General features: G+C 50.7%; 1 protein-coding gene across 21 annotated transcripts in view; it reads right to left on the minus strand.

Moving 5' to 3' along the window:
* SLC39A11 (solute carrier family 39 member 11) overlaps positions 1-26532 on the minus strand; it is a 371868-nt gene that overhangs the window by 149254 nt on the left and 196082 nt on the right. For 16 of the 21 annotated variants that reach the window (XM_081581304.1, XM_081581308.1, XM_081581302.1 and 13 more), the window contains one exon: positions 26323-26464. In XM_081581304.1, coding sequence (XP_081437430.1) covers positions 26323-26464 — 142 coding nt within the window. The remainder of the gene's footprint in view (positions 1-26322; positions 26465-26532) is intronic. The other 5 variants (XM_081581322.1, XM_081581309.1, XM_081581323.1 and 2 more) reach the window with 1 other exon arrangement.

Here is a 26532-nt window from a genome sequence, read left to right on the forward strand (position 1 = left end):
CATGGGGTCGCAAAGAGTCGGACATGACTTAGCAACCGAACAACAACCTAAAGAAACTAACAGGGCTTCCCAGGTGGCACAACGCTAAAGAATTCGCCGGCCAATGTAGGAGACGTGGGTTCGATCCCTGGGTCAGGAAGATCCCCTGGAGAAGAGAATGGCTTACCCACTCCAGTATTCTTGCCTGAAGAATTCCATGGACAGAGAAGCCTGGCAGGTTATAGTCCATGGGGTCGCAAAAGAGTTGGACATGACTTAGTGACTAAGCAACAACAAGCAACTAATACAGGGGCTCAGAGAGGAATGAATGAATGAGTGGGGGGAGGAAAGGGAAGGCTGGTTCTCATCACCAAGCCAGGAACCGGTACGTGGAGATGGGAGAACACTTCGAAAACCAATAAAAGGAGGTCTGACACGCAGCTGGCGGAAATAAACCAGAAAGCACTGTGTTAGCTCAAAAAAGGCTTCTTCCCGCGGGCTCCTCTCTGCCCAGGAGGGACGCGCAGGAAGGCCCGGGGCCTCTCTCCGGCACTGCTGCTCTGTCCCCACGGCCGTGAAAGAGCAGATCTAGCCTCGCAAATGGGCAGTGGAAGCCAAGAGATAGTTTGTTTTTTCCTTTTAATCAAAGATACGCAGTTGTAGTTAGAAAATGAGTTTAGGGAGAGGGGGATTAAGAAACTCCATCCAGGGACTTCCCCGGTGGTCTGGTGGTTAAGAATCTGCCTTGCACTGCAGGGGACGTGGGTTCAGTCCCTGGTTGGGGAACTAAGACCCCGCATGCCGCTGAGCAACTGAGCCCGTGAACCGTAACCAGAGCGTCTGTGTGCGGCAACCAAGACCCGATACAGCCAAATGAATAAATATTTAAAAATATAAAAAATAAACTCCATCCAAGGACACAGAAGGACAGGACAGGCCTGTCTTCTTGGACAGATCCTCCCCAACAAAAGCCCGGTCCAGCCCCTGATGCTGGGCGTCTTGGAGATACACCCCGACCTGTAACAGTTCCTGGTTTCTAAGACGCCCCTTGTCAGGCATGAGAAGAACAGAAGGTGGCCCGTGCCCTGCGGCCACCACGTGTCACGAGTCCAGCAGCAGTGAGCCCTGGACGCTTCATGCACGGGGCCGTGGCTGTAGGAGGCCTGAGCCGCCCGCGGCACAGAGGGGCAGCCAGCCCGGGGTCCTGGGCAGACGGCAGAGCTCCCGGAGCCTGGGGGCACCAGAGCATCTATCTGAACGCTTTTTTCTTCCATCAAATTTGACAGAAGGGAGGTGAGGAGAGAAGAGAGCTGGGGGAAAAAGAATCAGAATTTTTCAAAAGAATTGGGCTTGATGGGTCTTTCTATCTGTCTGGAATGATCTGTGTTCCTGGAGGAAAAGCGGACAAAAGGTCCTGGCGGCTCGATGGTCAGCCTCCTTCCCTTATCTGTCAGCTCGGCCAGCTTGCCCTGAAACCACCGTCCCGGCCTCCTCTCCACTCTTGCCCTCTACAGAATGGGAGCCCATGAACGTCTGTGCAGGGAAATAAGCTGGTGGCCACTAGTCTTTTTTAAGTTCCTTGTTTGTGTTTTTCTTTAACCAAGCTGCACGGCTTGTGGGATCCCAGTTCCTCATCCAGGGATCCAACCTGGGCCCTGAGAGTGAAAGTTTTGAGCCCCAACCATTGGACAGCCAGGGACTTCCCCACAATTCCTGTTACTGTTTTATTTTTAATATTTACTCATTTATCTGGCTGCTTTGGGTCTTAGTTGGGCACGTGGGATCCCTGTCGCATCACGTGGGATCTTTGCAGCGCAGTCTCTCGTTGTGGCTCGTGGGCTCAGGAGGGGCGGTGTGCAGGTTCCAGGGGAGCCCCGCCAAGAGGAAGGACAAACAAGGAGACAGCAGCAGTGCCCAGCTGGCCCTCGGACGTGCCAGCATTTCCCATGTCCTGTTTTCACGCAAGCGGCTATAACGCAAGACAGTGTGTGCCTGTTAAACACAGGGGCATGTTGACCCCTCACGTGGCCGCACAAGAAGCATCTCACCACCAGATTCCGGCCCACCAAGAGCTCTTCATAAACACTCCAGTGTCCTCTCCACCACGAGCATCTTGGAAGCAGGGGCACATACGTCCCCAGGAGCATGTCCTCAGGACACACTTCTCTGAGTCCATGGCACACACGCAGATGCACACGTGTGCGGACACATCATGTCGGGCCAGCCCCCGAGTCAGGTCACCTCCGTTGTTTTCCCTGCGTGGGCTTCTGACCTGACCCCTGCAAATGCCGATCCCACTTGCTCTTAGATTTCACTTCCCAAGCAGGTGCTTCTGCACCTCCTGCATTCCCTGTCTTGGAAAACACCATTTCCCGGCTGCTCAAACATCTGGTCTCATTCCTGCCCCCTGCAACAGCCACTCCCAACCTTGTCGGTGAGACGATCTCAATGCTTAATGTTCGTTTTAAAACTCACATTCTTGGACAGCAAAGAGATCAAACCAGTCAATCCTAAAGGAAATCAACCCTGAATATTCATTGGAAAGACTGATACTGAAGCTCCAATACTTTGTCCCCCTGATGCAAAGAGACGACTCATTGGAAAAGATGTGATGCTGGGGAAGATTGAGGGCAGGAGGAGAAGGGGGCAACAGAGGATGACATGGTTGGATGGCATCACAGACTCAATGGATGTGAGTCTGAGAAAACTCCAGGAGATAGTGAAGAACAGGAAAGCCCGGTGTTCTGCAGCCCATGGGGTTGCAAAGTCGGACATGACCTAGTAACCGAAGAACAATACAACTAGACAGATTAGACCAGAAGGGCCAGAAGACGCCAAAACGCTCCTATAAGTGAGACAGGAAAGAGATCAGACCCACAGAGGTTGGTGACAGAAAAGAGAAGCGGATGGGAAATTGGCTGGGGGCTCATGTCCAGAGCTCTGATCCCGTCCAGGACTCCGGAAGAAAAAGTGAGGGGATCAGCCAGGAATCTGAGCTACAAAAGGCCAGGCCAAGGAGTCCTCCAAGGTCAGGATCAAGACATGGGCACGCCAGGTCAGGATGGCACCCCTTCCTTTGGAAGCGGCGTCATGGTCTTGCCTTCCTATCTGAAACAGAACCGAGCTCAGGGCTCAGCTGAATGTGAGCCTCTAGCCGGAGAAGGTGGACAGCCTCCAGAGCACAGGGCTGGGGAGACACAGTGCCAGGCGATCCCTGATCCAATGCCTGGAAGGATGGCCGTGCCAAAGGTATTTCAGCTGGCCTGCCGCGCTGCCATATCCAGACCCTGAACCCTCCCGACTCCAACTGATGACAGACGGCAGCGCATCTGAAGTGGACCTGGTGTAATGAAACGTGGCTTTAGTGGACAACTCGCAGTAATTCCCACTGGCAGGGCCTCCTGACATCCATCTCATTAGGGGCAGAAAATCAAAACCCACTTATGTCTCAGATCATCCTTCCTCTCTGGTGCAAACTTTACAGACCCCTAACGGGACTTCTTCTCTTCTCCATCTGATGAGATTCGGTTGGAAACCTCGATATGAATGTGACTGGGGACATCCCGGCTGCCCTTCAAGACAAATCGTGCCAACAAAGCCCTGAGTCAACCTCTGCATCTGCGAGCCAGGGCTGCCTCATCGAGACGCCTGCCCGCCGATCTTCGGCATGAGCGCACGCCATCCAGAAGCCTGGATGATTGATGCCCGCGCCGGCAGTGGGAGGGAGGGGGCAGCCGAGCTGGCATTTAGGAAGCAGTGATCTTCCCCGGGTTTTCCTCTGAGGCCTTTCCTGCTCGTGGCTCTCCTGGTCCTGGGAGGGGTATGGAAGGAAAACGCTGTCAGCAGAGAATGAGTCAGGAAGGTGGCATGAGACCTCCTTCCCACGTGGGGCCAGAGCCTGTGTGGAAACAGGCACCCGTCTTCCCAGCTCACAAACATCCGCCAATAGCTGTCCTTCCTCCTGCTTCTCCTCCTCCCTGAAAACAACCAAGAGACGTCTGGCTCCCCACGCCACCTCCGCTCAGTGCGGCCCCCTGCACGGGTCCAGGCACATCCTCCTACGTGTATAAAGGTGACAACTCTCACACCCGCCAGCAGACAGCTCTGCCCGTGGGGCTGGGGTTGTAGGACGTGGTGAACCTCGGGGCGGGCACCGAAGAAGAGGAAAGAAAGGGGAGATGGAAGGAGGAGCCCAGCTGAGTGTGGTGATGATCATGGGGGTGGGGGCGGTGGAGAGACCAGGAGAGGAAGGGCCGGTCAACAGCATGGCTCTCATCTGGTCCACAGAGCGCCCAGAGCATCCTGGGGGCCCTGGGTAAGGCCTTGATGGCCCCGTGTGGTGGGAATTTCCCTTCTCTTCTCTCCTCTCTCTCTCCATACATGTTTTTTCTCCTGGACCCACCACATTCGAGAGCCCAGACTGTCCCCTGGCATCCCGGGCTAGGGATGTGGCTCTCCTCACTGAAACCTCAGGCTTCTGTGGTCAGACCCCCAGGATGGGGGTTTGAGCCACCCAGCCTGTCAGATCCACAGGTGTGAGGGGGAGGAACCTAGGGGCCTCCATGATTTTTCAAATAAAGGACCTTCTACTAGTATTTTTTCTGGAAGCAGAAAGCAGGAGGAATCACGGCAGCTTTCAAGGTAGGGGGTAGGTAAGGTCTTAGCACACCCTCCAAAGCACTCTTGAGAGTCAACTGGACAGCAAAGAGATCCAACCAGTCCATCCTAAAGAAATCAACACTGAATATTCATTGGAAGGACTGATGCTGAAGCCGAAGCTCCAATACTTGGGCCACCTGATGGGAAGAGTCAACTCAATGGAAAAGACCCTGATGCTGGGAAAGACTGAGGGCAGGAGGAAAAGGGGACAACAGAGGACGAGATGGTTGGATGGCATCATCGACTCAATGGACATGAGTTTGAGCAAACTCTGGGAGATGGTGAAGGACAGAGAAGCCTGGTGTGCGGCGGTCCATGGGGTCGCAAAGAGTCGGACACGACTGAGCGGCTGAACAACAGCAGCAGCACTGGTTCTATGCACTTTCCGCACGGACTGGCCCTGGCTCAGCGCCCCAGTACCTAAAGGAGGTCAGGTCTGGGAAGCGGAAGCAATGTGGGGAGCACAGATCCAGGCTCCTTCTCACGGCACATGAGGCCCTGCGTGCTCTCGGCGCGAGCTTCCTTTCCGGCCTCAGCTCACACGAGATACACACGAGATACAAACGAGACGCCCATGCCCCACCCGCCCGCATCCGCCTCTCTCCAGCCATCGTCCCTGGTCCAGGTCTCCCCACCACACCTAACTCACATGCTTGGTTTTTTTATTTGTTTAGTGGCTCAGTCATGTCCAACTGCTCGCAGCCCCCTGGACTGTAGCCCACAAGCTCCTCTGTCCATGGGATTCTCCAGGCAACAATACTGGATTGGTAGCCATTTCTTTCTCCAGGGGATCTTCCCCACCCAGGGATCGAACCCGAGTCTCCTGGACTGGCAGGAACATACACGCTAGCACCTTGCTAATCCTGGCAGTGGACGACAGCTGAGCCATCTGGACGAGAAGCCACATACCAGGGGGTCCAGATGGTCCCCAAGCATCGGGGCAGCTCATACCGCGGCAGCTCCTGGATTCACACCTTGGGGACTGTTTTATCTAAAGTGTCTCTGAATTCATTTTTTTTTAAAGTCTGCCAAGAAGACATTTTTAAGAAACCTGCACTTTCTCTTTGTGCAACAGAAACCAGTCCCCTACACCCACGGAGCCATACGCCGGTCTAATGCTGGTGACAAAGCACGCGTCCCCGCGACTGGACTTGCCCAGGACCCTGCCCGCACACAGAGAGGATCCAGCCCTACCCAGGACACCGCCCGCACACAGAGGGGATCCGGCCCTACCCAGGACACCGCCCGCACACAGAGGGGATCCGGCCCTACCCAGGACACCGCCCGCACACAGAGCGGATCCGGCCTTGCCCAGGACACCGCCCGCACACAGAGCGGATCCAGCCCTACCCAGGACACCGCCCGCACACAGAGGGGATCCGGCCCTACCCAGGACCTTGCCCGCACACAGAGGGGATCCAGCCCTACCCAGGACACCGCCCGCACACAGAGCGGATCCAGCCCTACCCAGGACACCGCCCGCACACAGAGGGGATCCGGCCTTGCCCAGGACGCCGCCCGCACACAGAGAGTATCCGGCCTTGCCCAGAACGCCGCCCGCACACAGAGAGGATCCGGCCTTGCCCAGGACGCCGCCCGCACACAGAGAGTATCCGGCCTTGCCCAGGACCCTGCCCGCACACAGAGGGGATCCAGCCTTGCCCAGGACCCTGCCTGCACACAGAGGGGATCCGGCCTTTTGTTTTTCCAAAGGGGCTCGTGTGGGGGAGCCGCTTCCTCTTTCACAACACTGGGAATTTCTGCTCAGTCAATGAGTGAGGCCACTGCATGCAAATGCTTCATTAATCTCAATACCACATGTCACCTCTAGGACAGGAAATGACGGAAGCTGTACTCCCAGTAGTGAAATGCACACACACACACACACACACACACACACACACACACACACACACACTGTGCACATACACATAAACACCCACGCTTATGTGTGTGTGTTACTCAGTCGTGTCCGACTCTTTGCAATGCTAGGAACTATAGCTCGCTAGGCTCCTCCATCCATGGGATTTCTCAGGCAAGAATGCTGGAGTGGGCTGCCATTTCCTCCTCCAGGGGATCTTCCCAACCCAGGGATTGAACTCAGCTCTCCTGCGTTGGCAGGCAGATTCTTTACCACTGAGCCACAAGGGAGGCCCAGCTTACAACAGGAGATAAAAAAAAAACACCTTAGAACACTATTTGATCATAAATATATGACCATATGTCATTAACTCCAGCCACACAGGCTAAGGCAGGCCTCCAGCTCCTACAAGAGTTTCTGGGAGGCCTCAGGCCAGTCCCAGGAGCTCCGCTGAGGTCTCATCACCATGCAGGCGCCAAGCACTGCATCTTCTTTTTCTCTAGTCTCCAGCCCTCTCCTCTGGGCCTCCTAGCCTGGACCAAGTCATGTCCAGCCGTCACCATGGCAGGAGCTTATGTGGGCGCTACAGCCTCTTCTCCAGGAGACCACTCCTCCTATTCCACAAACGCTCCCTACGCCCCCGCCCCCCCTTAGAACCGGCGCTGGAACCCAATGGTTGAAAGTGGACCAGAGACAAAATTCAAAGCAGAGAGCCCAGCCTCCCCCGGGCCCTGAACGCGCCTTCCTGGGCCCACGTGTGCGTGGCTTCTCTTCTCCAGGAACGATCTCTGCCAGGAGGTCCCCGCACCCCTCCAGCACCTTGACTCAGGTCAAGCCCAGCTGATCAGTGGATCACACGGGTCCAGACCAAGCAGCTGCCCAGTAGCAGACACAACCCCAGCTCAAGCGAGGAGTCTACATATGGCTCCACACACACGGGGAGACTGCGGACTTGGTCAGGACCCCACATGCGGCAAAGCAACGAAGCCCGTGTGCCAGAACTACTGAGCCTGTGCTCTAGAGCCCGGGAGACGCAAGTACTGAAGCCCGTGTGCCCTCGAGTCCGTGCCCCGCAACAAGAGAGTGGCCCCCACTCGCCACAACCAGCGAAAAACCTGCACGCAGCAACGAAGACCTAGCACGGCCAACATAAACAAACAAATAAAACTGTTCCCCCCCAAAAATCTCATTTGTCCTGCAATTTTGCCAGAGCCCTAGTGCCGGGTGGGCACTGCTGAAATCTGCCAGCTGCTCTTTTATTGTACTACTGGGTACAAAATAAAAGTGAGTGTAAATCACAGAGACGTGAATCTGTGACACTGGGGTCCCACTGCGTCCCCTTGGGGAGACCAGGACTAAGAAGTGAGGATTAACTAGCGGGCCGTGTCCCCCACTGGACGTTCTTGAGCCAGCCACGTGTTCTCCCATCTCAATGATGACCACCACTTACCTACGCTTGGAAGGTCTCTGACTACGATGGGGTTAGATGCTGCAGGTGGTCCAAGACAAAACTAATGGGGATCTGCAGACCTGGCCTCGCCAGCTCCAGAAGGAAAACAGAGCAGAGTGCAACTTAATGGACCAGACTCACAAGACATGATGGGCCACGTTTCTCCTAGAGGGAGTCTGTGTCCTGAGCTGTAACACAAGACCATTAACCCAGGAGCTGATTTCAAAGGTCCACTTAAACTCCACGTTTTTGATTTGGTAGCCAATGTACCCTTTTAAGTTAAAGGAACCCCCGAAAAAGACAAATACTGTATGGTATCACTTTAATGTGGAATCTAAAAAGTAATACAAATGAACTTATTTACAAAAACAGAAATAGACTCATAGACACAGAAAACAAACTTTAAATAAAAAGAAAGGATTCCCTATCTGCACAGTGGTCACACTCAGCTTTTTCTTTCACAGTGAAAGAGATTCAGCAATTTCTATCCTTGGTTTTTATGGAGAACCTACTGGAAAATGCAGGGACCAAGGTAAAGAAGTAGGCTTGAGCTCATCGCTTTTGTTGGGTGTGAATTCACACGAAGCGGGTGTCTGTTGCAGAGAGATCTCTTTTGGGTCAGTTAGCTGAGCTCACAAGTCTGTTTCTAGCCACAGGGTTGACCGTAGTGGCTCTGGACCAATCCTCATGTAAATCCTTGCAGCTCTGCGTGGGAGGAGGCGGTTGTTTGGAGCATGCCAGGGCAGGATGAGGTCAGCATGGCACTCACCCGGGCACAGAGTTTAAGGGGGTGACAAAAACCTCAATATCGAAACATAATATTTTAGTCATCTATTTTTAAAAAAATCAAAATTGATGCAAAAATATCCAAGATGGTTGCACAGTGATGTGAATATACTCAACACTACTGAACTGCACATCTAGATACGGTTAAGAGTATACATTTCATTGTACATTTTTACCCATGTGTTGCCAAGCAAGAGATACTGGCAGTAATTTTTGTTTGTCAGAGAAAATCTTTATTTCTCCTGCGCTTCTGAGAGATAATTTAGCAGACTAAAGAATTCTCTGTTGGTGGGTTTCTTCCTCTCAAAACTTGAAATATTTCACTTCACTCTCTTGTTTGCATAGTTTCTGAAGGGTTGCTGTAATTCTCTTCTTTGCTCCTTTGAGAAGTAAGGTCTCTTTCATGGGCTCCTACCAGAGGTTTTTCTCTTTGATTTCCTACAGTTTGAGAATTCTGTGCCTGGGCATAGATTTTGACATTTGTCCTACTTTGAGTTCTCTGATCTTCCTGGATCTATGGTTTGGTGTCTGACATTAATTTGGGGAAAACTGACAGTCATTACTGCTTCAAATATTTATTCTGTTCCTTTTGCCTTTCTCCTTCCGGTAATCCCATTTCATGCAGGCTGCACATTTTGTAGTTGTTCCACGGTTCTTGGATATTCTGTTTGCATTTTTTTCCTTTCTTTTTCTCTTTGCTTTTCAGCTTGGGAGGTTTCTGTTGAGACGCCCTTAGGCTCAGAGGTTCTTACCTCTGCCATCTACCCTACAAATAAGCCCATCAAAGGCATTCTTCATTTCTGCTGGGTGTTCTCAAAACAGATCCTCTAGCGTTTCTTTTTGATTCCTTCTTAGAATTTCCATCTCTCTGTTTACCGTGCCCATCTGCTCTCGCTTCCTGCCTGTTTTATCTGTGAGCACCCCTTAGCATATTAATCAGAGCTGTTTTAAATTCCTGGGCTGATATTTCCAATGTCTCTGCCACATCTGATTATGCTTCTAACGCTGACTCTGTCTCTTCGAGATGTGCTTCTTGCCTTGTAGTATGTCTGGAAATCTTTCTTAATAGCCAGACATGATGTCCCAGGTAAACGGGACTCGAACGCTGTGACTGATGGTGAGCTGTGGGAAGGGGAAAGTCCTACCGTTGTGTGATCAGGTCTCAGTCTCTGTGAAGCTGGGCCTCCGAACCGTGATAGTCACAAGAACTTCTCAGTCTTTTTCTGCCCTCCTTGGCGGGACAGGATGGCTGGAGTGGACTGGACTTGGGTCTTTCCCTTCCCCCACATCAAGTGCTGATTAAGCAGTTTCTCCTGAGGGCAGACTTGATTAAAACACAGAATACAGTGCTCTGGTGTATTTCCAAATAGTTTCTTTCCCGTTCTCCAGAAGCATAGGAGGGTTCTTTTTCTTTTTTCCTTTATTTTATATATATATATATATATATATATATATATAATTTCATTTATTTATTTATTTTTGACTGTGCTGGGTCTTCGTTGCTATGCAAGGGCTTTTCTCTAGCTGCAGCGAGAGGGGTCTGCTCTCTAGCTGGGCAGCACGGGCTTCTCACTGCTGTGGCTTCTCTTGTGGAGCACGGGCTCTAGGGCACCAGGGCTTCAGTGCTTGCAGTACGTGGGCTCGATACTTGTGGCTGCTCTGCAGCGTGTGGGATCTTCCCGAACCAGGGATTGAATCTGCATCTCCTGCATTGGCAGGCGGATTCTTCACCACTGAGCCACCAGGGAAGCCCCACAGGAGGATTCTTCTTTTTCCTGATATTCACTGTGAGAACTGGGTTGAGCTCCAAGAAGTAAAACACGAGGGCCTGGCCTCCCTAGGACTGGTCTCACCTCAGACTTGTCCACACTGAGCCCTCTAGCAGCTGGTCACTTACAGTTCAGATTTCTACATGGCACTAATGCCTACCAAGGTGTCAGTCCATGGGGGTCTGCTCTGCAAAGTGGAGATTCTTTGCCGTCACCTGTTGGTCTCCCCAGTTTGGGTCAACAGTTTGCCCTGTGACCTTGTTTCCCCTACAGATCTAAGAAGACTTGCTTTCTTAAGGTTCTTTAGCTTTTTACATATTGCTTAAATGGTGACTTCCAAGCTTCTTAAATGTTGGACCAGAAACTAGAAATCACATTACAAATTTTGTCACCGGACTTCCATTAAAATATTTGATTTTTTAAATTGTAAAATAAAAATAATAATTTTTAAAAAATTAGTAGAGCGACTTCCCCGGCGGTCCAGCGGTTAAGACTTCACCTTCCAATGCAAGGGGTGCGGACTCGATCCCTGGCCAGGGAGCTGGGATCGCACGTGTCTCATGGCCAAAAAGAACAATAACATAAAACAGAGTCAATACTGTAACAAATTCAGTCAAGACTTTAGAAATGGTCCACATCAAAAATACCCTTAAAAAATAAAAAACTTAGTAAAAACGTTAATTTTTAAAAAACTAATAAAATTACAAAACGTGTTTTTAATTCATGATGAAAATATCAACATTTTAAACAAAGGCTGGATCTGACCTTGCCCTTACACGACCTGGCCTTACCACTCCCTGATCTCAAAATTACTGAATTATATCTGTATTTAGAATTTTGGCATTCTGCTTCTTGTGAATTTTTGCATTAATTTGGAGTTTTAAAAACGCTGCATTAAAATATTTTTTATCTTGACTACTACTGAGGGTTTGTGGACTCACTTTAGTTTTAAGTTCAAATGAATGATTATAATTTTCTACAAGATAAATGTTCTACATTTTTAAAGACTTCAATGACAAACAAAATAAACAATGGTTCTAAATTAAAAGAGCTTTAACACTCAAATACAATGCAGGAGACTAGATTAAATCGGACTTGGAATCCCATACATATATACACATCATATCTTGTAAAAGATATTTTCAAAATAATTCACAAAATTTGAAAATATACTGGAGATATGAGTGCCTCTCCCCTGTCTCACCAACCCACTGGGCGCTGATTCAGGCAACTCGAGAGAAGCAGCAACAAGCAAAACCCCACTTTCTGTTGCAGCAGCAAAGAGGACAGAACCCTGGGCAGCTGCCCAGCATTGTCACTTCATCCTTAACAAGCGTGGATAGGAGTCTTGTTATCCCCATTCTGCAGATGAGAAAACCAGGGATCAGAGACACAGACCATCTCACCAAAGCCACACTGCACCGGGTGGGCGGTGCTGAAGTGGGGACCCTGGTGTGCCCGACACAAAAGGTCAACATCCACAAGCTCCTTCACCTGTGCTCAGGAGCTGGTCACATGGGCCGCGCTTTAGACCACCGCCACCATCCCCAGCCTTGGCCAGAGTCTGGTACTTGACAGAAGTCCCAGAAAATATAGAAGGAAGAAATCCAGTGGGTTGACCACAACTGGCCTCAGAATAAAGGTAGAAAGAAGGAAGAAAAGTGCCATGTGGTCAACCTCAGCTTCCCCTAATTCTACTCTTGTTGTGCAAATAACCTCAGTATTGATGTGGTTGTTTTTGTTGCTCAGTTGTTAAGTCGTGTCCAACTCTTTGTGACCCCATGGACTGCAGCACACCAGGCTTCCCTGTCCTTCACTATCTCCCAGAGTTTGCTCCAACTCATGTCCATTGAGTTGGTGATGCCATCCAACCATCTCATCCTCTGTCTCACCCCGAGTCATACCTCCGAAGCTGGTTTCATGGAACACACTTCACGTTATACATCAGGGCCAGCCACAAACGTCCCAATTTCCCACGGCAGATGCCAGAATGGAGAGCAGCAGCAGGACAACATGCTCTGCCCACCCTCACAAAACTGTTTAAAAGGTACAGAATAGGGACTGGCAGGAAAGGCGCAAGCTATTTCAGAAAAACCAGAACAAACAAGCACACAAACCACTTTACCATGACCGTAAAGGTGGGCAGAGAGAGGTCCCCAGTCCATAGCAACAGCGATGGGCGGCCTGGAGAAGCTCTGATAATCTACACGGAGCCCAGAAAGCCCAGAAGTGCATCTGCCAGAAACGAAGAGAAGGTCAACAATCGACAACCCAGAGGAAGAGACGTTCAGAGCCCTCTGACCGCGAGGACCCCACCTGGGGTAGAGTCCAAGCTTCCAGGGTGACCGGGCAGCGTGGCCGCTGGGGCCGCCATGACGGTGACACGCGGCTTTGCCCAGTGAACCGCTGGGAATGCACGATCTGGACGACATTCATTTTCAGAGAGCTCGGTTGACAAGGACAAACCTGGTCAGGATAAACTTCAAGGACCTCTTGAAATGCTTGTGTTGCTATAGATTTTCACAGCACTGGATTATGTTTTCAAGAAATGGACCGCAAGTTAGAACCTGGATTATTTTCCATTTTGATAGAGAGAGTGGCGGTAATAAGTTTGGCCCGGATGGCAATTTTCAAAAGGTCTTACTAAACAGTTTCTAAACTTATGATATCCACCAAACACTGCTGGAACCAGTTTAGACATAAGCAGGGGGGTATATGAGCTTCCCAGGTGGCGCTAGTGGTAAAGCATCGGCCTGCCAATGCAGCAGACTTAAGAGATGCAGGTTCGATCCCTGGGTCAGGAAGATCCCCTGAAGGAGGGCATGACAACCCACTCCAGTATGCTTGTCTGGAGAACCCCATGGACAGAGGACCCGGTGGGCTGCGGTCCATAGCGTCGCAAAGAGTCATGAGAACATCTTAAACCACAGAGCAGGGGACGGGTTTGCCTTGGGAAATCCTGGTGGTCCCTGCCGCAGGGCAGCCAGGACAAACGGGTGTTGGCTCCTCTGGCTTCAGAATAATTATCTTCAATGTTTAGGGGGAAGAAAGTTATTTTGAGATGGTTGCTATCGTTAAAAAATCATGCTCAACTACCAAAAGATAGTTTTTGTTTTTGTTTTTTCAAAAGAAACTTGGAATTATAAATCAACCCTCAGAAGCCTCCTAAGAAACTTCCAAAACTTTTCCGAATAACACAATCCTCACCACTCCATGGCCTCCAGGGAGTCCAAACTCATTTGTTCAGATGAGTTCTTCGGTATTGGTTGACATGTCAGTTTTACTAATTTTTAATCAGTTGTTATTTTTCAACCCCAAAAGGAGCTACTGGTAACCTCAGCATAGGGTTCAGGGGCGTGGTGGGTCTTAATGGGCTTCCCTGGTGACTCAGATGGTAAAGCATCTGCCTGCAGTGCAGGAGTCCTGGGTTCAGTCTCTGAGTCAGGAAGATCCCCTGGAGAAGGGCAGGACTATCCCACTCCAGGGAAATCCCATGGACAGAGGAGGGTGGCGGGCTACAGTCTATGGGGTCCAAAAGAGTTAGACTCAAGTGAGTAGCTAACACAATGGTGTTGAAGCAAAACCAGAAATGAGTGAACAGCCTTTGGCACATATAGCCAAACAAGTCTGCAAGAGTTAAGCAATCTTGGTTCTTCTTTAACTGCTACTACTAGCAAACCCTTGTAGCTGGACTTGTCCTTCATAAAGCTAATTCCTCTCTGACTCCACATAAATTACAGTCCGCACCGGGCACACTCCTACCCCTACACTCCCTTGCATGCTTCTGCATCTCAAAAGGAAGAAGCTCACAGCTGATAACTTCGAGGACATCATGCCGGGTTGCTGAGCCGCCTGACACAAGCTTTTGGCTATAAACTTGCAGAAAAAAAGAAAAATATGCAAGACCCTCATGAGGATACAGAGCCTCTCCCTAGTCCCAGAGGAGGGCACAGGTCCTGAGATGCTAGCCTGCTGTGTATTCATCTTTGCCAGGTGGAGATAAAGCCATTTCTTTCTGTTTCCTCCAAACTCTGTATTTTTTTTTTTTATTCGGCACCTGGGGGACAGGGGTCGAGATTTTGCCCACAGTGGCTCTTCTCTGCTCCTGACCCAGATCCTCAGGGACTCCGGGGGATCAGGCTGAAGTGAAGGGCAGACTGAAAGTTCCGGACACGGCTCCACCACAGAGAACTGTCCCTCCCCAAGTGCCAATAACCCGACAGTCTGTGGTTTTCATCAAGTATGCAGGTGGTCTCCGTCCCACAGAATGGTCAAGGTCACAGCAGGCATTTTAGGAGGGTCACCTTGCAAGGGTCCAAACAGGAAGGATGCCAGTAGCTACTTCAGGGCATCTACACAGACACCACGGCAGCCTTAGACAACACACCTGCCCCCTCGTTTGGAGCCAACATTTCTACTCAATTTAAAAAATTTTTATACTGAAACTTCACATTGTAAGTTTCAAGTTGCGTCTGTATTTCTCAAGGGGAGGGAGATAGGAATTGAGGCAAGTGACTTCTCTTCCCTTCCTTCTCCCTCCAGCGGTGTCCCAGGGGTCTGGGAGCCCTGAGAAACTCAACATTTAATTCTCATTAAATGGATTCTTTGATGGGTTCAAAGAAGACACTGGTACTTAGAAGATAAGCGGCGTCTCTGTGCTTGACGTGCGGTGCTGAAGGGCGCCCTCCCATGAAAGGATGCGCGCTTGTCTGCCTTAGTGCACCCACTGTGATGTGATATTTAAACGTCCCTGACTTTGCACCCGTAATTTAAATGGGAAACAAGAGTGGGAGGAAATGGAGATCGAGGTGAGGAAAACAGAGGCCCCACAGCCCTGCCCTGGAGCCCCCTAATCAGACTCTCAGAATACACGTCCTGAGTCACCATGTCCCGCTCTGCTGGTCAAGCTGTATGATCAAAACCCACGTCTGTGCAGACTCTCACAGTGAGAATTTCAAACAAGCTTGTGGGGTCCCACGACTTCCCGGAGCAGCTCGTTAGTTCCAAGAGAGGCGCTTCAATTTCGATCGACTTGTAGCCTCTTCTGTTCCCTTTGTTGTTAAACGTACGCCCCCAAAGGCTTCACGTCACTCGCCGGATCCTGAAAATTGGCTGAGCGACCGCTTAATCAAATCGCTAGCAAAAAACAATTGACTCTTAAGTCTCGGTCAGCTAATAGAATTCTGTTAGATGCCAGCACGGAGTCTTTATCTGCATCCCTACTGACCTTTTCCAGCCCTAAGACAGGTGGAGAGGAGGAAAGGGGAGAAGCGGGGTACAGTCAGAGCCCCCTGGTCGTACTGCAACAGAAGACTCCGAGAGAAAGGAAATTAACATGCTAATCTCCTTTATCCCCTGTCTGCAGGAGAAGGGCGAGAAGCAAGAAAAATTCGACACCAGGTGGTTAATAACGCTAATCAAGTGGCGTCGGGTGACAGGTGGCTTGGAGGATTGTCACGGAGATGCTTGAAGGACGACCTGAAGGAGAGGTGGGGTCTCCACAACACACCCCACAGTGTCTGTGCTTGTCACGGCACTCCACCCCAAATGTCTGGCGGGGACCCTGTCCACGTTTCGGTTGGATGCGTTTAATTAGCGCTGCCAGTGAATGAGCTTCCGTTCTGCAAAACCAACCAGAAGCAAAGCCTGGAGGAAAGCTTCGCCCAGATCAGGTTTTCTAGAAAGAGGGAAGGGGCCCCTGGGTGGAATCTGTCCCCGGATGGAGCTCCACGCACAGAGGGAAGAAAGCACCTCTGAAGAGCTTTTCCAGTTACTGCACCACCAGGATCCGCTGCACCGGGGCTGCAAACGGCACTGCTGGGCCCGACAGAGCCCGAGAGAATTCTCAAGGACCCTCCGTGCTGAGGGCGAGGGAGGAAGGAAGGGGGACAGGTCACCGGAGAGAGGAGAGGAGGAGGGATGCGGAGAGCGAGCCAGGAAGACGCAGGTAAGAGAGAGAGAGAGAGAGACCAGGGGAGAGGGAGGGGCCGAGGGAAAAGAGACCAGGTGAGATGAAACAGACAAAGGACGACATCCGGTTCCCCAAGCAGAGAAGTCCTGGGAGACCGCAGTTGAGAAGGGGAAAGGTTACCACGGCAACGCCCTGCAGGACCACACGGCTGCCCAGGTGAAGCTCAGGCTGGCCCTGCCTGCCACCACTTCCGCTCACCTGGGGGCGGTGCCCAAGGCCCTGCTCTCAGACTCCAAGGTCTCGGACCAGAACCCACCGCCACTCTGTCCCTCTTTGTGACCCCAAGGACTCTAGCCCGCCAGGCCCCTCTGTCCATGGAATTTTCCAGGCCGGAACACCCGCGTGGGTTGCCATTTCCTACTCCATCCTTCTTGGCCCTTTCTGTAAAAGCCAAAAGGCAGGAGAAGGGGAGGAAATAAAGAATTGAGATGGCAATGAATACATAGAAAGGGCTCCTTGAGATCTTAACTACTTGAAACCAAAGTGCCACCTTATGCCTCTTCAGCTTAAGGAGCTTGTGCAAAAATAACACCTGAAAAAAACAAAAAAAAAGATCTGGAAAGAGCCAGGCTGTCGGGCTTTGGCAGCAGCACCGGTTCTCTGGGTAATAAAAGCTTGCCAGGAATATCCTAACAGGGGCTGGGGCTGCCCAACACCCTTGTCTGCTCTGTTTCCCAAAAGCACATTAAAAACACATTTCCCTGTTTAATAGACTTATGAGCTGAAATGAATGTGTCAGAATTCTAATAAATATGATGGAACCTGCTAGCCCAGCAAATGTTAAATTTTGCATAAGGAGATGGTATCCCTAACTCCTTGGTAGACGCTTAATGAATATTTCAAACAAAGAGTCCTGGCAGCTGCTCTGAAGGCTCCAATGAATTAAGGGGGGGTTTTATGACTGCCAGGATTAGGCGCCCCTGGTTTCCTCTCACCGTTTCCCCTCTCCCTTCCCATGTGCATGACAGAAGCCACCCCCACCACCACCCCTCCTGCCAAATAACCAAGCTCCTAGAGCCCGGCCACGGAGGAGTGGAGTGTGGGGCTGGTGAGTGGACCAGGTTGAAATGTGTGCCCCTCCACCGGAATGTGCCTCAGCATGGAATCTCGCCTAGAAATAGAGTCTGCGGATGGAACAAGTTAAGAAGTGGGCACAGCGGATTAGGGTGGGTCCCACAGTTGGGGTCTTTATGTAAGCAGAGAGAGATTCAGACACTGAGGCACAGATACACACACAGGGAAGAAGGCCACGTGACAACTGTGGTCGAGACCGAAGGTTTGCAGCTGCAAGCCAAGGAGTGCCGGAGGGGGTACTGCACACCAGCCAGCAGTCTTGCAAGATGGGACTTCAGATCACCTGACTCTGTCTCTGCTTGCTGCCTCGAGTGGAGAAGGCAATGGCACCCCACTCCAGTACTCTTGCCTGGAAAATTCCATGGATGGAGGAGCCTGGTAGGTTGCAGTCCATGGGGACACTAGGAGTCGGACATGACTGAGCGACTTCACTTTCACTTTTCACTTTCATGCACTGGAGAAGGAAATGGCAACCCACTCCAGTGTTCTTGCCTGGAGAATCCCAGGGACGAGGGAGCCTGGTGGGCTGCCGTCTATGGGGTCGCACAGAGTCGGACACGACTGACGTGACTTAGCAGCAGCAGCAGCAGCTGCCTCGAGAAACTCTCCAGCCTCATTAGTGCTGTTTTCCACACTGATGACTCAGCATTCCCAGCACGTCCAAGTACAGGAAGAACAGATAAGGAGGTGGAAATACAGTGAAAGAATCAAAGAGATAGAAAGAAAAGGAAGGGAGGAGGGAGGAAGGAAGGAAGGAGGAAGGAAGGAAGGAAGGGGGAGCCGGAGGGATCCACGCCAGTGCCCTTGCCACCCAGTGGTCCGTTAGGGGGTTACCATCCCTAAGAAGGCAATGTTTCAAAGAAATCAAGTGTTATTAGGGGCTGAATTGTGTCCCCTCAAATGCATGCACTGAAGCCCTAATCCCTAGGACTCAGGATTTAACTGTTTGAAAATAGGGTCTTTAAAGAGGTAATTACATTATAACGAGGTCATCGACGTGGACCCTCATCCACTAGGACCGGTAAGTAGAGGAGATAAGGACACAGAGAGGCGGAGGGAAGACCAGCTGAGGATGCAGGGAGAAGGCGGCTGTCTACACACCACGGAGAGAGGCCTGCGAAGAAAGCAGCCCTGCCCACTCCTGGACCTGAGACCTCAAGACTGCAGAACTGTGGGAAAATGTATTTCTGCTGCACAAGCCACTCACCCGGCAGTCCTTCATTATGGGAGCCCTGACACGCGACCCCATGGCCTGTAGTCCCGCGAGGCTCCTCCGTCCGTGGGATTTTCCAGGCAAGAATCCTGGAGTGGGCTGCCATTCCCTTCTCCAGGGGATCTTCCCGAGCCAGGGATCGAACCCACGTCTCCTGCATTGCCAGGAGGATTCTTTATTCCTGAGCCACCTAGGAAATGTACACAAGCTCCAAACTGCCTCTGGGCCCAGGCCTCCTGAAAAATGCACTGCACACTGACAGCCTAAAAGCAAATAAACAGGAAAAGTGTTGTTGCTAAACAGCAGGTAGGCAGACTATTACACTATTCAGACGCGAAAGAATCTATAAAAAGTATCCATGTAATAATGCTCTCCTGAGCTGAGACACCAGGACACTCACTCAGGCCTCCCACACACAGCCCAGTCCCAGAGGGTGTTTCTGTGTTACTTATTTTATTAAACATCCTGGTCCTAAAGAGCTCCTGGTAATTATTATTGTTGGACACTCTGCTGTTTATCTGTCCTTTGTTGTTATTGTTCCTTTATTCGCATCTGACTCGCTGCGAGCCCAGAGACTGCAGCACACCAGGCTTCCCTGTCCTTCACTATCTCCCAGAGTTTGCTCAAACTCATGTCCATTGAGTTGATGACACCATCCAACCATCTCATCCTCTATCGCCCCCTTCTCCTCCTGCCCTCAATCCTTTGGCAAAATATTTTTGTTTTGTTTTGTTTCTTTGCTATGAAAACGTGGCTCATTTTAATAGCCTCGGTGCTACTGCCGTACGCTGACAGGTTGGTTCACAGCCTTTAAATGAAGAAACCCAGGTTACGGGCCTTGGCCCAGAAAGGACATAACAAAAGCAAGGCTTGTCTGTTTTTCAGGTCCCAGGCAATTCCTCTCAGTGAGGCCAGGAGAACACTGGAAAATGTCCCCTGACCAGCCAATCACAGAAAAAAAAAAGGCTAATTGCTAAAACCACATGTCAAGGCATTAAATTTACATGAACAACTGTGAAGTTATTCTTTATTTGTAGAGATCTTACTGATACAAGTTCAAAATTACTAATAATATCTCAGAGACTTCCCTAAACACATTATTTTCGAGACCTAGTCATTTTAAAAAAAGAGCTACATCTGACTCCTGATCAAATTTAAGTGTACTCTGCTATATTTCAAGTGGATAACCAACAAAGACCTTCTGTATAGCACAGGGGACTCTGCTCAATGTTATGGGGCAGCCTGGATGGGAGGGGAGTTTGGGGGAGAATGGATACATGTATGTGTATGGCTGAGTCCCGTCGCTGTTCACCTGAGAACTATCACAACATTGTTAATCGGCTATACCCCAATACAAAATAAAAATTTTTTTAAAAACCCACAAATTTAAGTCTACTAAATCTGACTGGAAATGTCAGTGACAGAAGTCAAGGAAGATTTGGAAAATTAGAAGATTTGTCAGAGGAAGCTGGAAGCTGCTTAAATACGCCCTCTTTGGTTCCCTAGGAGTCAACTATTCTGAGGAATTTCAGTGCCAAGGAAATCTAGGAGCTGGGAGCTGGACACATGAGGCTGGTCCTATAGAGAACAGACCACTGTCCCCCGAGAAGGGAGTTCAGCCCACAGTCACTGGCTGCCCCCCGAGCCCCACATGTGTGCTGAAAACCATAATCCTCCAAAGGCCAACCAGTGTCAAAACCCGTCTGTTGGGTTCACCTTTCGGCCGCTAAGACTCCACGCTCTCAAGGCACAGGGGGACCAGGTTCCACGCCTGGGCAGGGAAGCGGACCTCACGCGAAGCACCTGTGTGTCCTCAGGCCGCATGATAATAATATAACGTTAGAAAAAAAAGAAAGAAATTGTCCTTGGTTAAAACGCAAACACACAAGCAGGAGTAAAACACTCAATTACTGATGCCTCTACATTCAACGGTTGATCAGCTCTTTCTCCCAGAGGCACCAAAGGGAGGATATTTAAGGAGAGAAATGGGGGGAGGAACGATTCCGAGCTCGTGATTGACAGAGGTCAGCAGGATACCTGGAGAGCGGCTGGGGGCGCCTTGCGGAGGGGGAAGGGCATCTGAGAGCATCCAAGCTCCATGTGACCTGAGTGAACAGGTCCTGTAGGTGCTCATCTGGGGGTGGAGCACTCGGGAGCCTTGGGCCAAAAGAGGTAAAATCTGTCTCCCAAGACCAGTTCTAGTTCTATGAGAAAATGCCACACAGCAAGGCCAGAACATAACCAGCGAGGAATTCAAAGTTTTAGACTAAGAAGCAAACAAATACATGTGGCCGGGGTTGGTAAATTTCTCCAAACTCATGACCCACTTAAAGCTAGGTCGGCATCGGTTTCGTTTTGCAAAACATGATTTCCCGTCTGCCAGGCTGTCCAGGTAGAATTATCTTTGCCAGCTGGGTTCTCCTGACATAACAGAATAAGACATCAAGGGAAAACGTGCCTCTAACAGGAGTTTCTTATGGCTTGGGCTTGCCTGACTTGAATTTCCATTCACATCTCCCCCAACCAGCTTTGGAAAGGTTCACGGATAATAAATAGCAGCCACTTCACAACTAATTTCCCAAATTAAATCCACCTCTTTCTCTCCTGGAAAATAATGCCTACTTCTGTTCCTTCCACAGAAACACAAAATTACATTCAATTTCCATCTGGCATGCTAATGGATCCATAAAAAAAAAAAAAAAAAAAAAAACGGTCTTGGAGAGTTTCAGCTTCCTCTGTCAGAACAAACAACTTAAGGGAATGGGGAAGTTAACAATTACCTTCCCTGGTAGCTCAGCTGATAAAGAATCTGCCTGCAATGCAGGAGACCCCAGTTCGATTTTGGGGTCAGGAAGATCCCTAGAGAAGGGATAGGTTACCCTCTCTAGTATTCTTGGGTTTCCCTGGTGGCTCAGATAGCAAAGAATCCGCCTGCAACACAAGAGATGCAGGTTCGATCCCTGGATCGGGAAGATCCCCTGGAGAAGGGAATGGCAACCCACTCCAGTATTCTTGCCTGGAGAATCCCATGGACAGAGAAGCCTGGTGGGCTACAGTCCATGGGGTCACAAAGGGTCAGACACACTGAGCAACAACACTTACACTCACTTTCACTTTCAGCCTGAAGAGTGACTTCCCAGGTGGCGCTAGAGGTAAAGAACTCGCCTGTCAAAGCAGGCAGACATAAGAGACATGGGTTTGGTCCCTGGGTTGGGAGGATCCCCTGGAGGAGGGCATGGCAAGCCACCCCAGTGTTCTTGCCTGGAGAATCGCATGCACTGGAGTGCTACGGTCCTCGGGGTTGCAAAGAGTCAGACACGACTGAAGCGACTTAGCACCTAGCCTAAGGAGAGTGCTTGTCAGAAAGGAAAAAGACAGAAAGTTCACTGGCAGCTGAATGGGGTTGCTGAGGCGAAGAAACCAGGTTCTAGACAAACACGGAGGTCATGGATCCATCTGAAGTGTGATGGACGTTATAGACCTTTGCCTTCCAAAAATGCATCTTTTTTAAAATTGGAGCATAGTTGCTTTACGATGTGTGTTAGTTTCTGCTGTGCATCAACGTGACTCAGCCACATGTACACATCCATCCCCTCCCTGGGAGCGTCTCTCCCACACCCCGTCCCACCCCTCTAGGTCAGCACCGAGCGCGGAGTATACAGCAGCTTCCCACCAGCTATCCATTTAACACACGGCACGGTACACACGCCACTCTCCCAACTCACCCCACCCTCTCCTTCCCCCGCTGTGTTCACAAGTCTGTTCCCTACGTCTGTGTCTCTATTCCTGCCCTGAAAATACGTTCATCAGTGCCATTTTTCTAGATTCCTCAAAAAACACGGATCTTTCTGCCTAAAGCTCCAAGAGGTTCATAGAGTCTTTGGTGCCTACTCCTGGGCTCCAGATGTACAGAACCCCTGGCCTAATTTCCAGAATTTACTCAACCATAGAACTGCCTACAGAGATGTATTAACACATGTGAAAATCTCTCTGCTGCATTAACAGCAGAAGACGGTAAACACCCTAAGAGGCCATCTAGAGGGGACTAATTAGGTAAGATCACAGCCAAAAACAAGAATGGGATGCATCAATGAATGCTCCCGAAACAGAAACCGAAATGTGCTATGAAGTGAAAAACACAAGGCACAAAATAAGGGGGGCCAAGTATGACGGGGTCAACATCACATCAGGATTTCCGAAAGGAAACACAAGAGGCTAGAAACAGTGTCTGTGTCTGAGATGGGAACCTGGGCCATAGACGCTCTGAAGGTGGGAGAAAAATTACTTTCAGTTGTAACCCATGCCATTATTTTCTTAATTAAAAGAAAGTTGGTTGGAGATAGATACGCAGTTGTAGGGGGGTGAGGGTGGGAGAGAGACAGAGACTGATTTATAAGAACTTCTGGTCTACCTGTGACCCAGACTATCCCCAGCCCTGAGAACAGTTGATACTGTAAAACATTTGGCACCAAGACACACACAGGGAAGCATCATAAACGTGTAAATGCTTCCGCGGCCAGGGCCGTGCTGAGACTCGGGGCAGCTGAACCCCTCTCTCGCAGTGGCCCTTCTGGCTTTTCCTCTTGTTGAACCAATTACAGGACATTACAACAGCAGCACCAATATTATTTTTTAGAGGCTGATGTTATTCACTAAACACCCATTAAATCAATCTCTCGGCTCCATTTACAGCCAGCTTAAGGGCAGATCCAGATGGTACAAATAAGGCATGTTCAGACTTGATCTGCACGTGGCCAGTCATCAAATAGCCATTATCAACTTTCGAGTCCTCGACCGCCTGACACCCACAGGTGTGCCCAGCCAAGAAGAGGAACAACCTTTCCGGAGGTGGCTGGGTTCCCTCGGGCTCAGCAAACCATCTCTGCGCTCCCCTCAACCCCCGCGGGCTGCATTTGCCCTCGGATCTGAATGGCTAGCAACAGCGACTGAGGGTTGCCTGGGAACCTGGTAACGGGCTCTGCCTAGGTGCTTCTGAGCAGAGGACAGGATGGCATCGCCTCCCACGCAGCCTCTGCTCACCACCCCGCCCTGGCATGGTCAAGAAGGTCCAGCAAGCCTGGGAGACTTTCCAGTAAAGTCAACTCCTGAGGCAGGAGGACGCTGAAAGGAAGGGTTAGTCACTCAGCCACGTCTGACTCTTTGTGACCTGATGGACTGTATGTAGCCCACCAGGCTCCTCTGTCCAAGGGATGACCCTGGCAAGAATACTGGAGTGGGCTGCCATTTCTGGAGTGGGTGGCCATTTCCTCCTCCAGGGGATCTTCCTGACCCAGGGATCGAACCTGGGTCTCCCACGCCGCAGGCAGGTTCTTTACCAGCGGAGCCACCGGTGAAGCCAGCAGGGAGGACACTGAGACAAACCAAACATAGACTCAGAACCAGGCGGAGCAGGACGACTGGCCAGAGAAAACCCGGGAGAAACGCCCCGCAGAAGTGATTTAAACTGCCACGAGGGCATGAGTCTCTCTGAGTCTGCCCACGTGTCTATCCACACGTTCTGTGCTCTCTTCCTCCTAATAAACACTTGACTTGTTTCACTAATTTCCGTCTTCGTGGAGTTGCTTCTTTTCTACAAAGCTGAAGGGCCCGGGCCTTGTCACTGGCCACTGGTCCAGTGGCTAGGATTTGGTGTTCTCACCGCCATGTCCTGACCTCAGCGTCTGACTGGGAACTGAAACCCTGCTTCCAAGCCACTGCAGGCGGAGGCCACCCAAGATCAGTCCCACTGGCCCTATATTCTCGTGGTCCCATTGCAAAAGGTTCATGTCAAAGGGATCTCTTTTTACTTTTTTTTTGTTTCAATTAAGTCGTATTTTATTTGCTAATGATTTACAAGTTGACAATGACCTTGAAGACGGCATTGTCAACACTTCTTTTTTTAATTTATTTATTTTCAATTGAAGGATAATTGTTTTACAATATTGTGTGGGTTTCTGCCACACACTAACATCAATCAGCCAGAGGTATATGCCCTTTTTTACTTTTTTGATTGACAGGCACTGAACCTTTCTCCCGTGGCCTTGAAGATTGAAAAACTGGGCGAGAATAAAATCTGGCAAACTCCTTCACCCCCGAGACGGCTCAGAGTCAGGACCATAAAGTTTTCATTGGGGATCACAGGAGCTCCAACAGGCAAGCGCTGGGGAGAATTGGCAGGAAGCCTTCTGTCCCTGAGTCCCCGCGACTCGGCGTGAAAAGTGACCGCCTTAACTGGAGGACGGTGCCCCACCCTGGTCACCAGCCGGCTCTCAACTCTCCAGGAAAAGGAAGACTGCAGACCACACCCAACTGGAGCTGACTTGAGAACACGTGCAACTGGACACAGGGGGCAGAGCTTTGCTAACCCTCTGTTACTTGAGCTCCCGTTGGATGAATTTTCACTTCCTGACTAAATCCCACGTTGGAAGTGGTGGGGGGCCATGAGCTTCAACCCGAGTGGAGGAGGCGCTCAAGTTCCCATGAATAATTCTTGCAGGACATATTCTGAGCACAGATAGCTGAGAACTGGCTGAGGCATGGCACTAACTCCTGTAGGTTACAGGATCACTACTCCCGAGGTCTAGGGATCATGTCAGAGACACCGTGTGCACATATCAAATTAAAACGCCAGCCCGGAAACGTGAGAGGACTTGCTCCCTTAAATCACAAAGGTGAGGACGCTGGCCAGTCAGCAGTCTCTTTCTCCTCGATTCATCTAAGAACAACTCCAAGCAAGGGACGGGGCGGCCACTTTCAGCATCCTTTGCCTGGTTTAGTTCCTGAGTCTGAGGTTTACAGAAGAAGTGGAGGAAAAGGAAGGGACAGTGTTTCACAGCGACGTCACTTAAATAAAGGCGAAGGGAAAGAAAGGAAGCCACCTCTCCCGCTGCAAACTGGCACTTACAGTAGCCAACTCCCCAAAGTGAGCCACGACCAGGCACGGAAGGGGAAGTCTACACTGAGACCGGAGACCAGCATCATCCTTCAGCTCCTTCTCAGGGGACAGTGACCCAGGCTGCACCGCCCCCACGGAGATTCAGGAATCACCCTCCCCCTGCCCCGATTCCTCTCGAGAGCGCACACTCTCTCCAGCTTAAGAGAAAATGCATGTCTTTGCCGTCAGTGTTTTTAGGTTTTCAGGCTCCAGACTGAATCAGTGAAAACAAGACCCAAAGTTCCCCAGATGGACCAGAAAGATGAAAGTCACGTCAGTGGAAGGGAACATCCGGGGGCCATCAAGGACGGGGAGACAGAGGGACAGAGGTCTGTCTGCTGCAACCTGAGTCAGCCCAAACCCACCAGAGCAGCCGACGGGCCCACTTGTCCAAGTCGGGGAAACAACCAAAGGTTCTGTTACATACTGTGCTCCAAGCAGGTGGTTTGGAGAACCAACGTGGAGGGGAGGTGCGCGGCCAGATGCCGGCTCAGCCCCGGGCGACAGCGAGGTGGGAGCCCGGCAAAGACAGGACAGAGCACCTGGCATGTCCCGGCCACCCCTCCCGCCCCCAGCTCCGGTCTCTCCTGTCTGACTCAGCCCGCAGTCTGTAGCAGGAAGCTTGCCTGAAAGAAGCCCAGCTCTACCTATCCGGATGGAAAGTTCGCTCTCAGGGAAGAGCATCCTGGCACCCTCCGCGTCGGACTTCTTCGTCAGCACAGGGTCCAAGTTCAGTGCCAGGGCCGTCTGCGGGTCTTCAGCTGCACCCTGAAACGAGAAGCAGGGCATCACTATAGCACCTCCTCTGCCTTCATCTCCCAGCCCCTCCAGCTCCC

The sequence above is a fragment of the Giraffa tippelskirchi genome, chromosome 3, assembly GCF_054371585.1.
Source record: "Giraffa tippelskirchi isolate mGirTip1 chromosome 3, T2T-mGirTip1v1.2.pri, whole genome shotgun sequence".
In the NCBI taxonomy this organism is placed as follows: domain Eukaryota; kingdom Metazoa; phylum Chordata; class Mammalia; order Artiodactyla; family Giraffidae; genus Giraffa; species Giraffa tippelskirchi.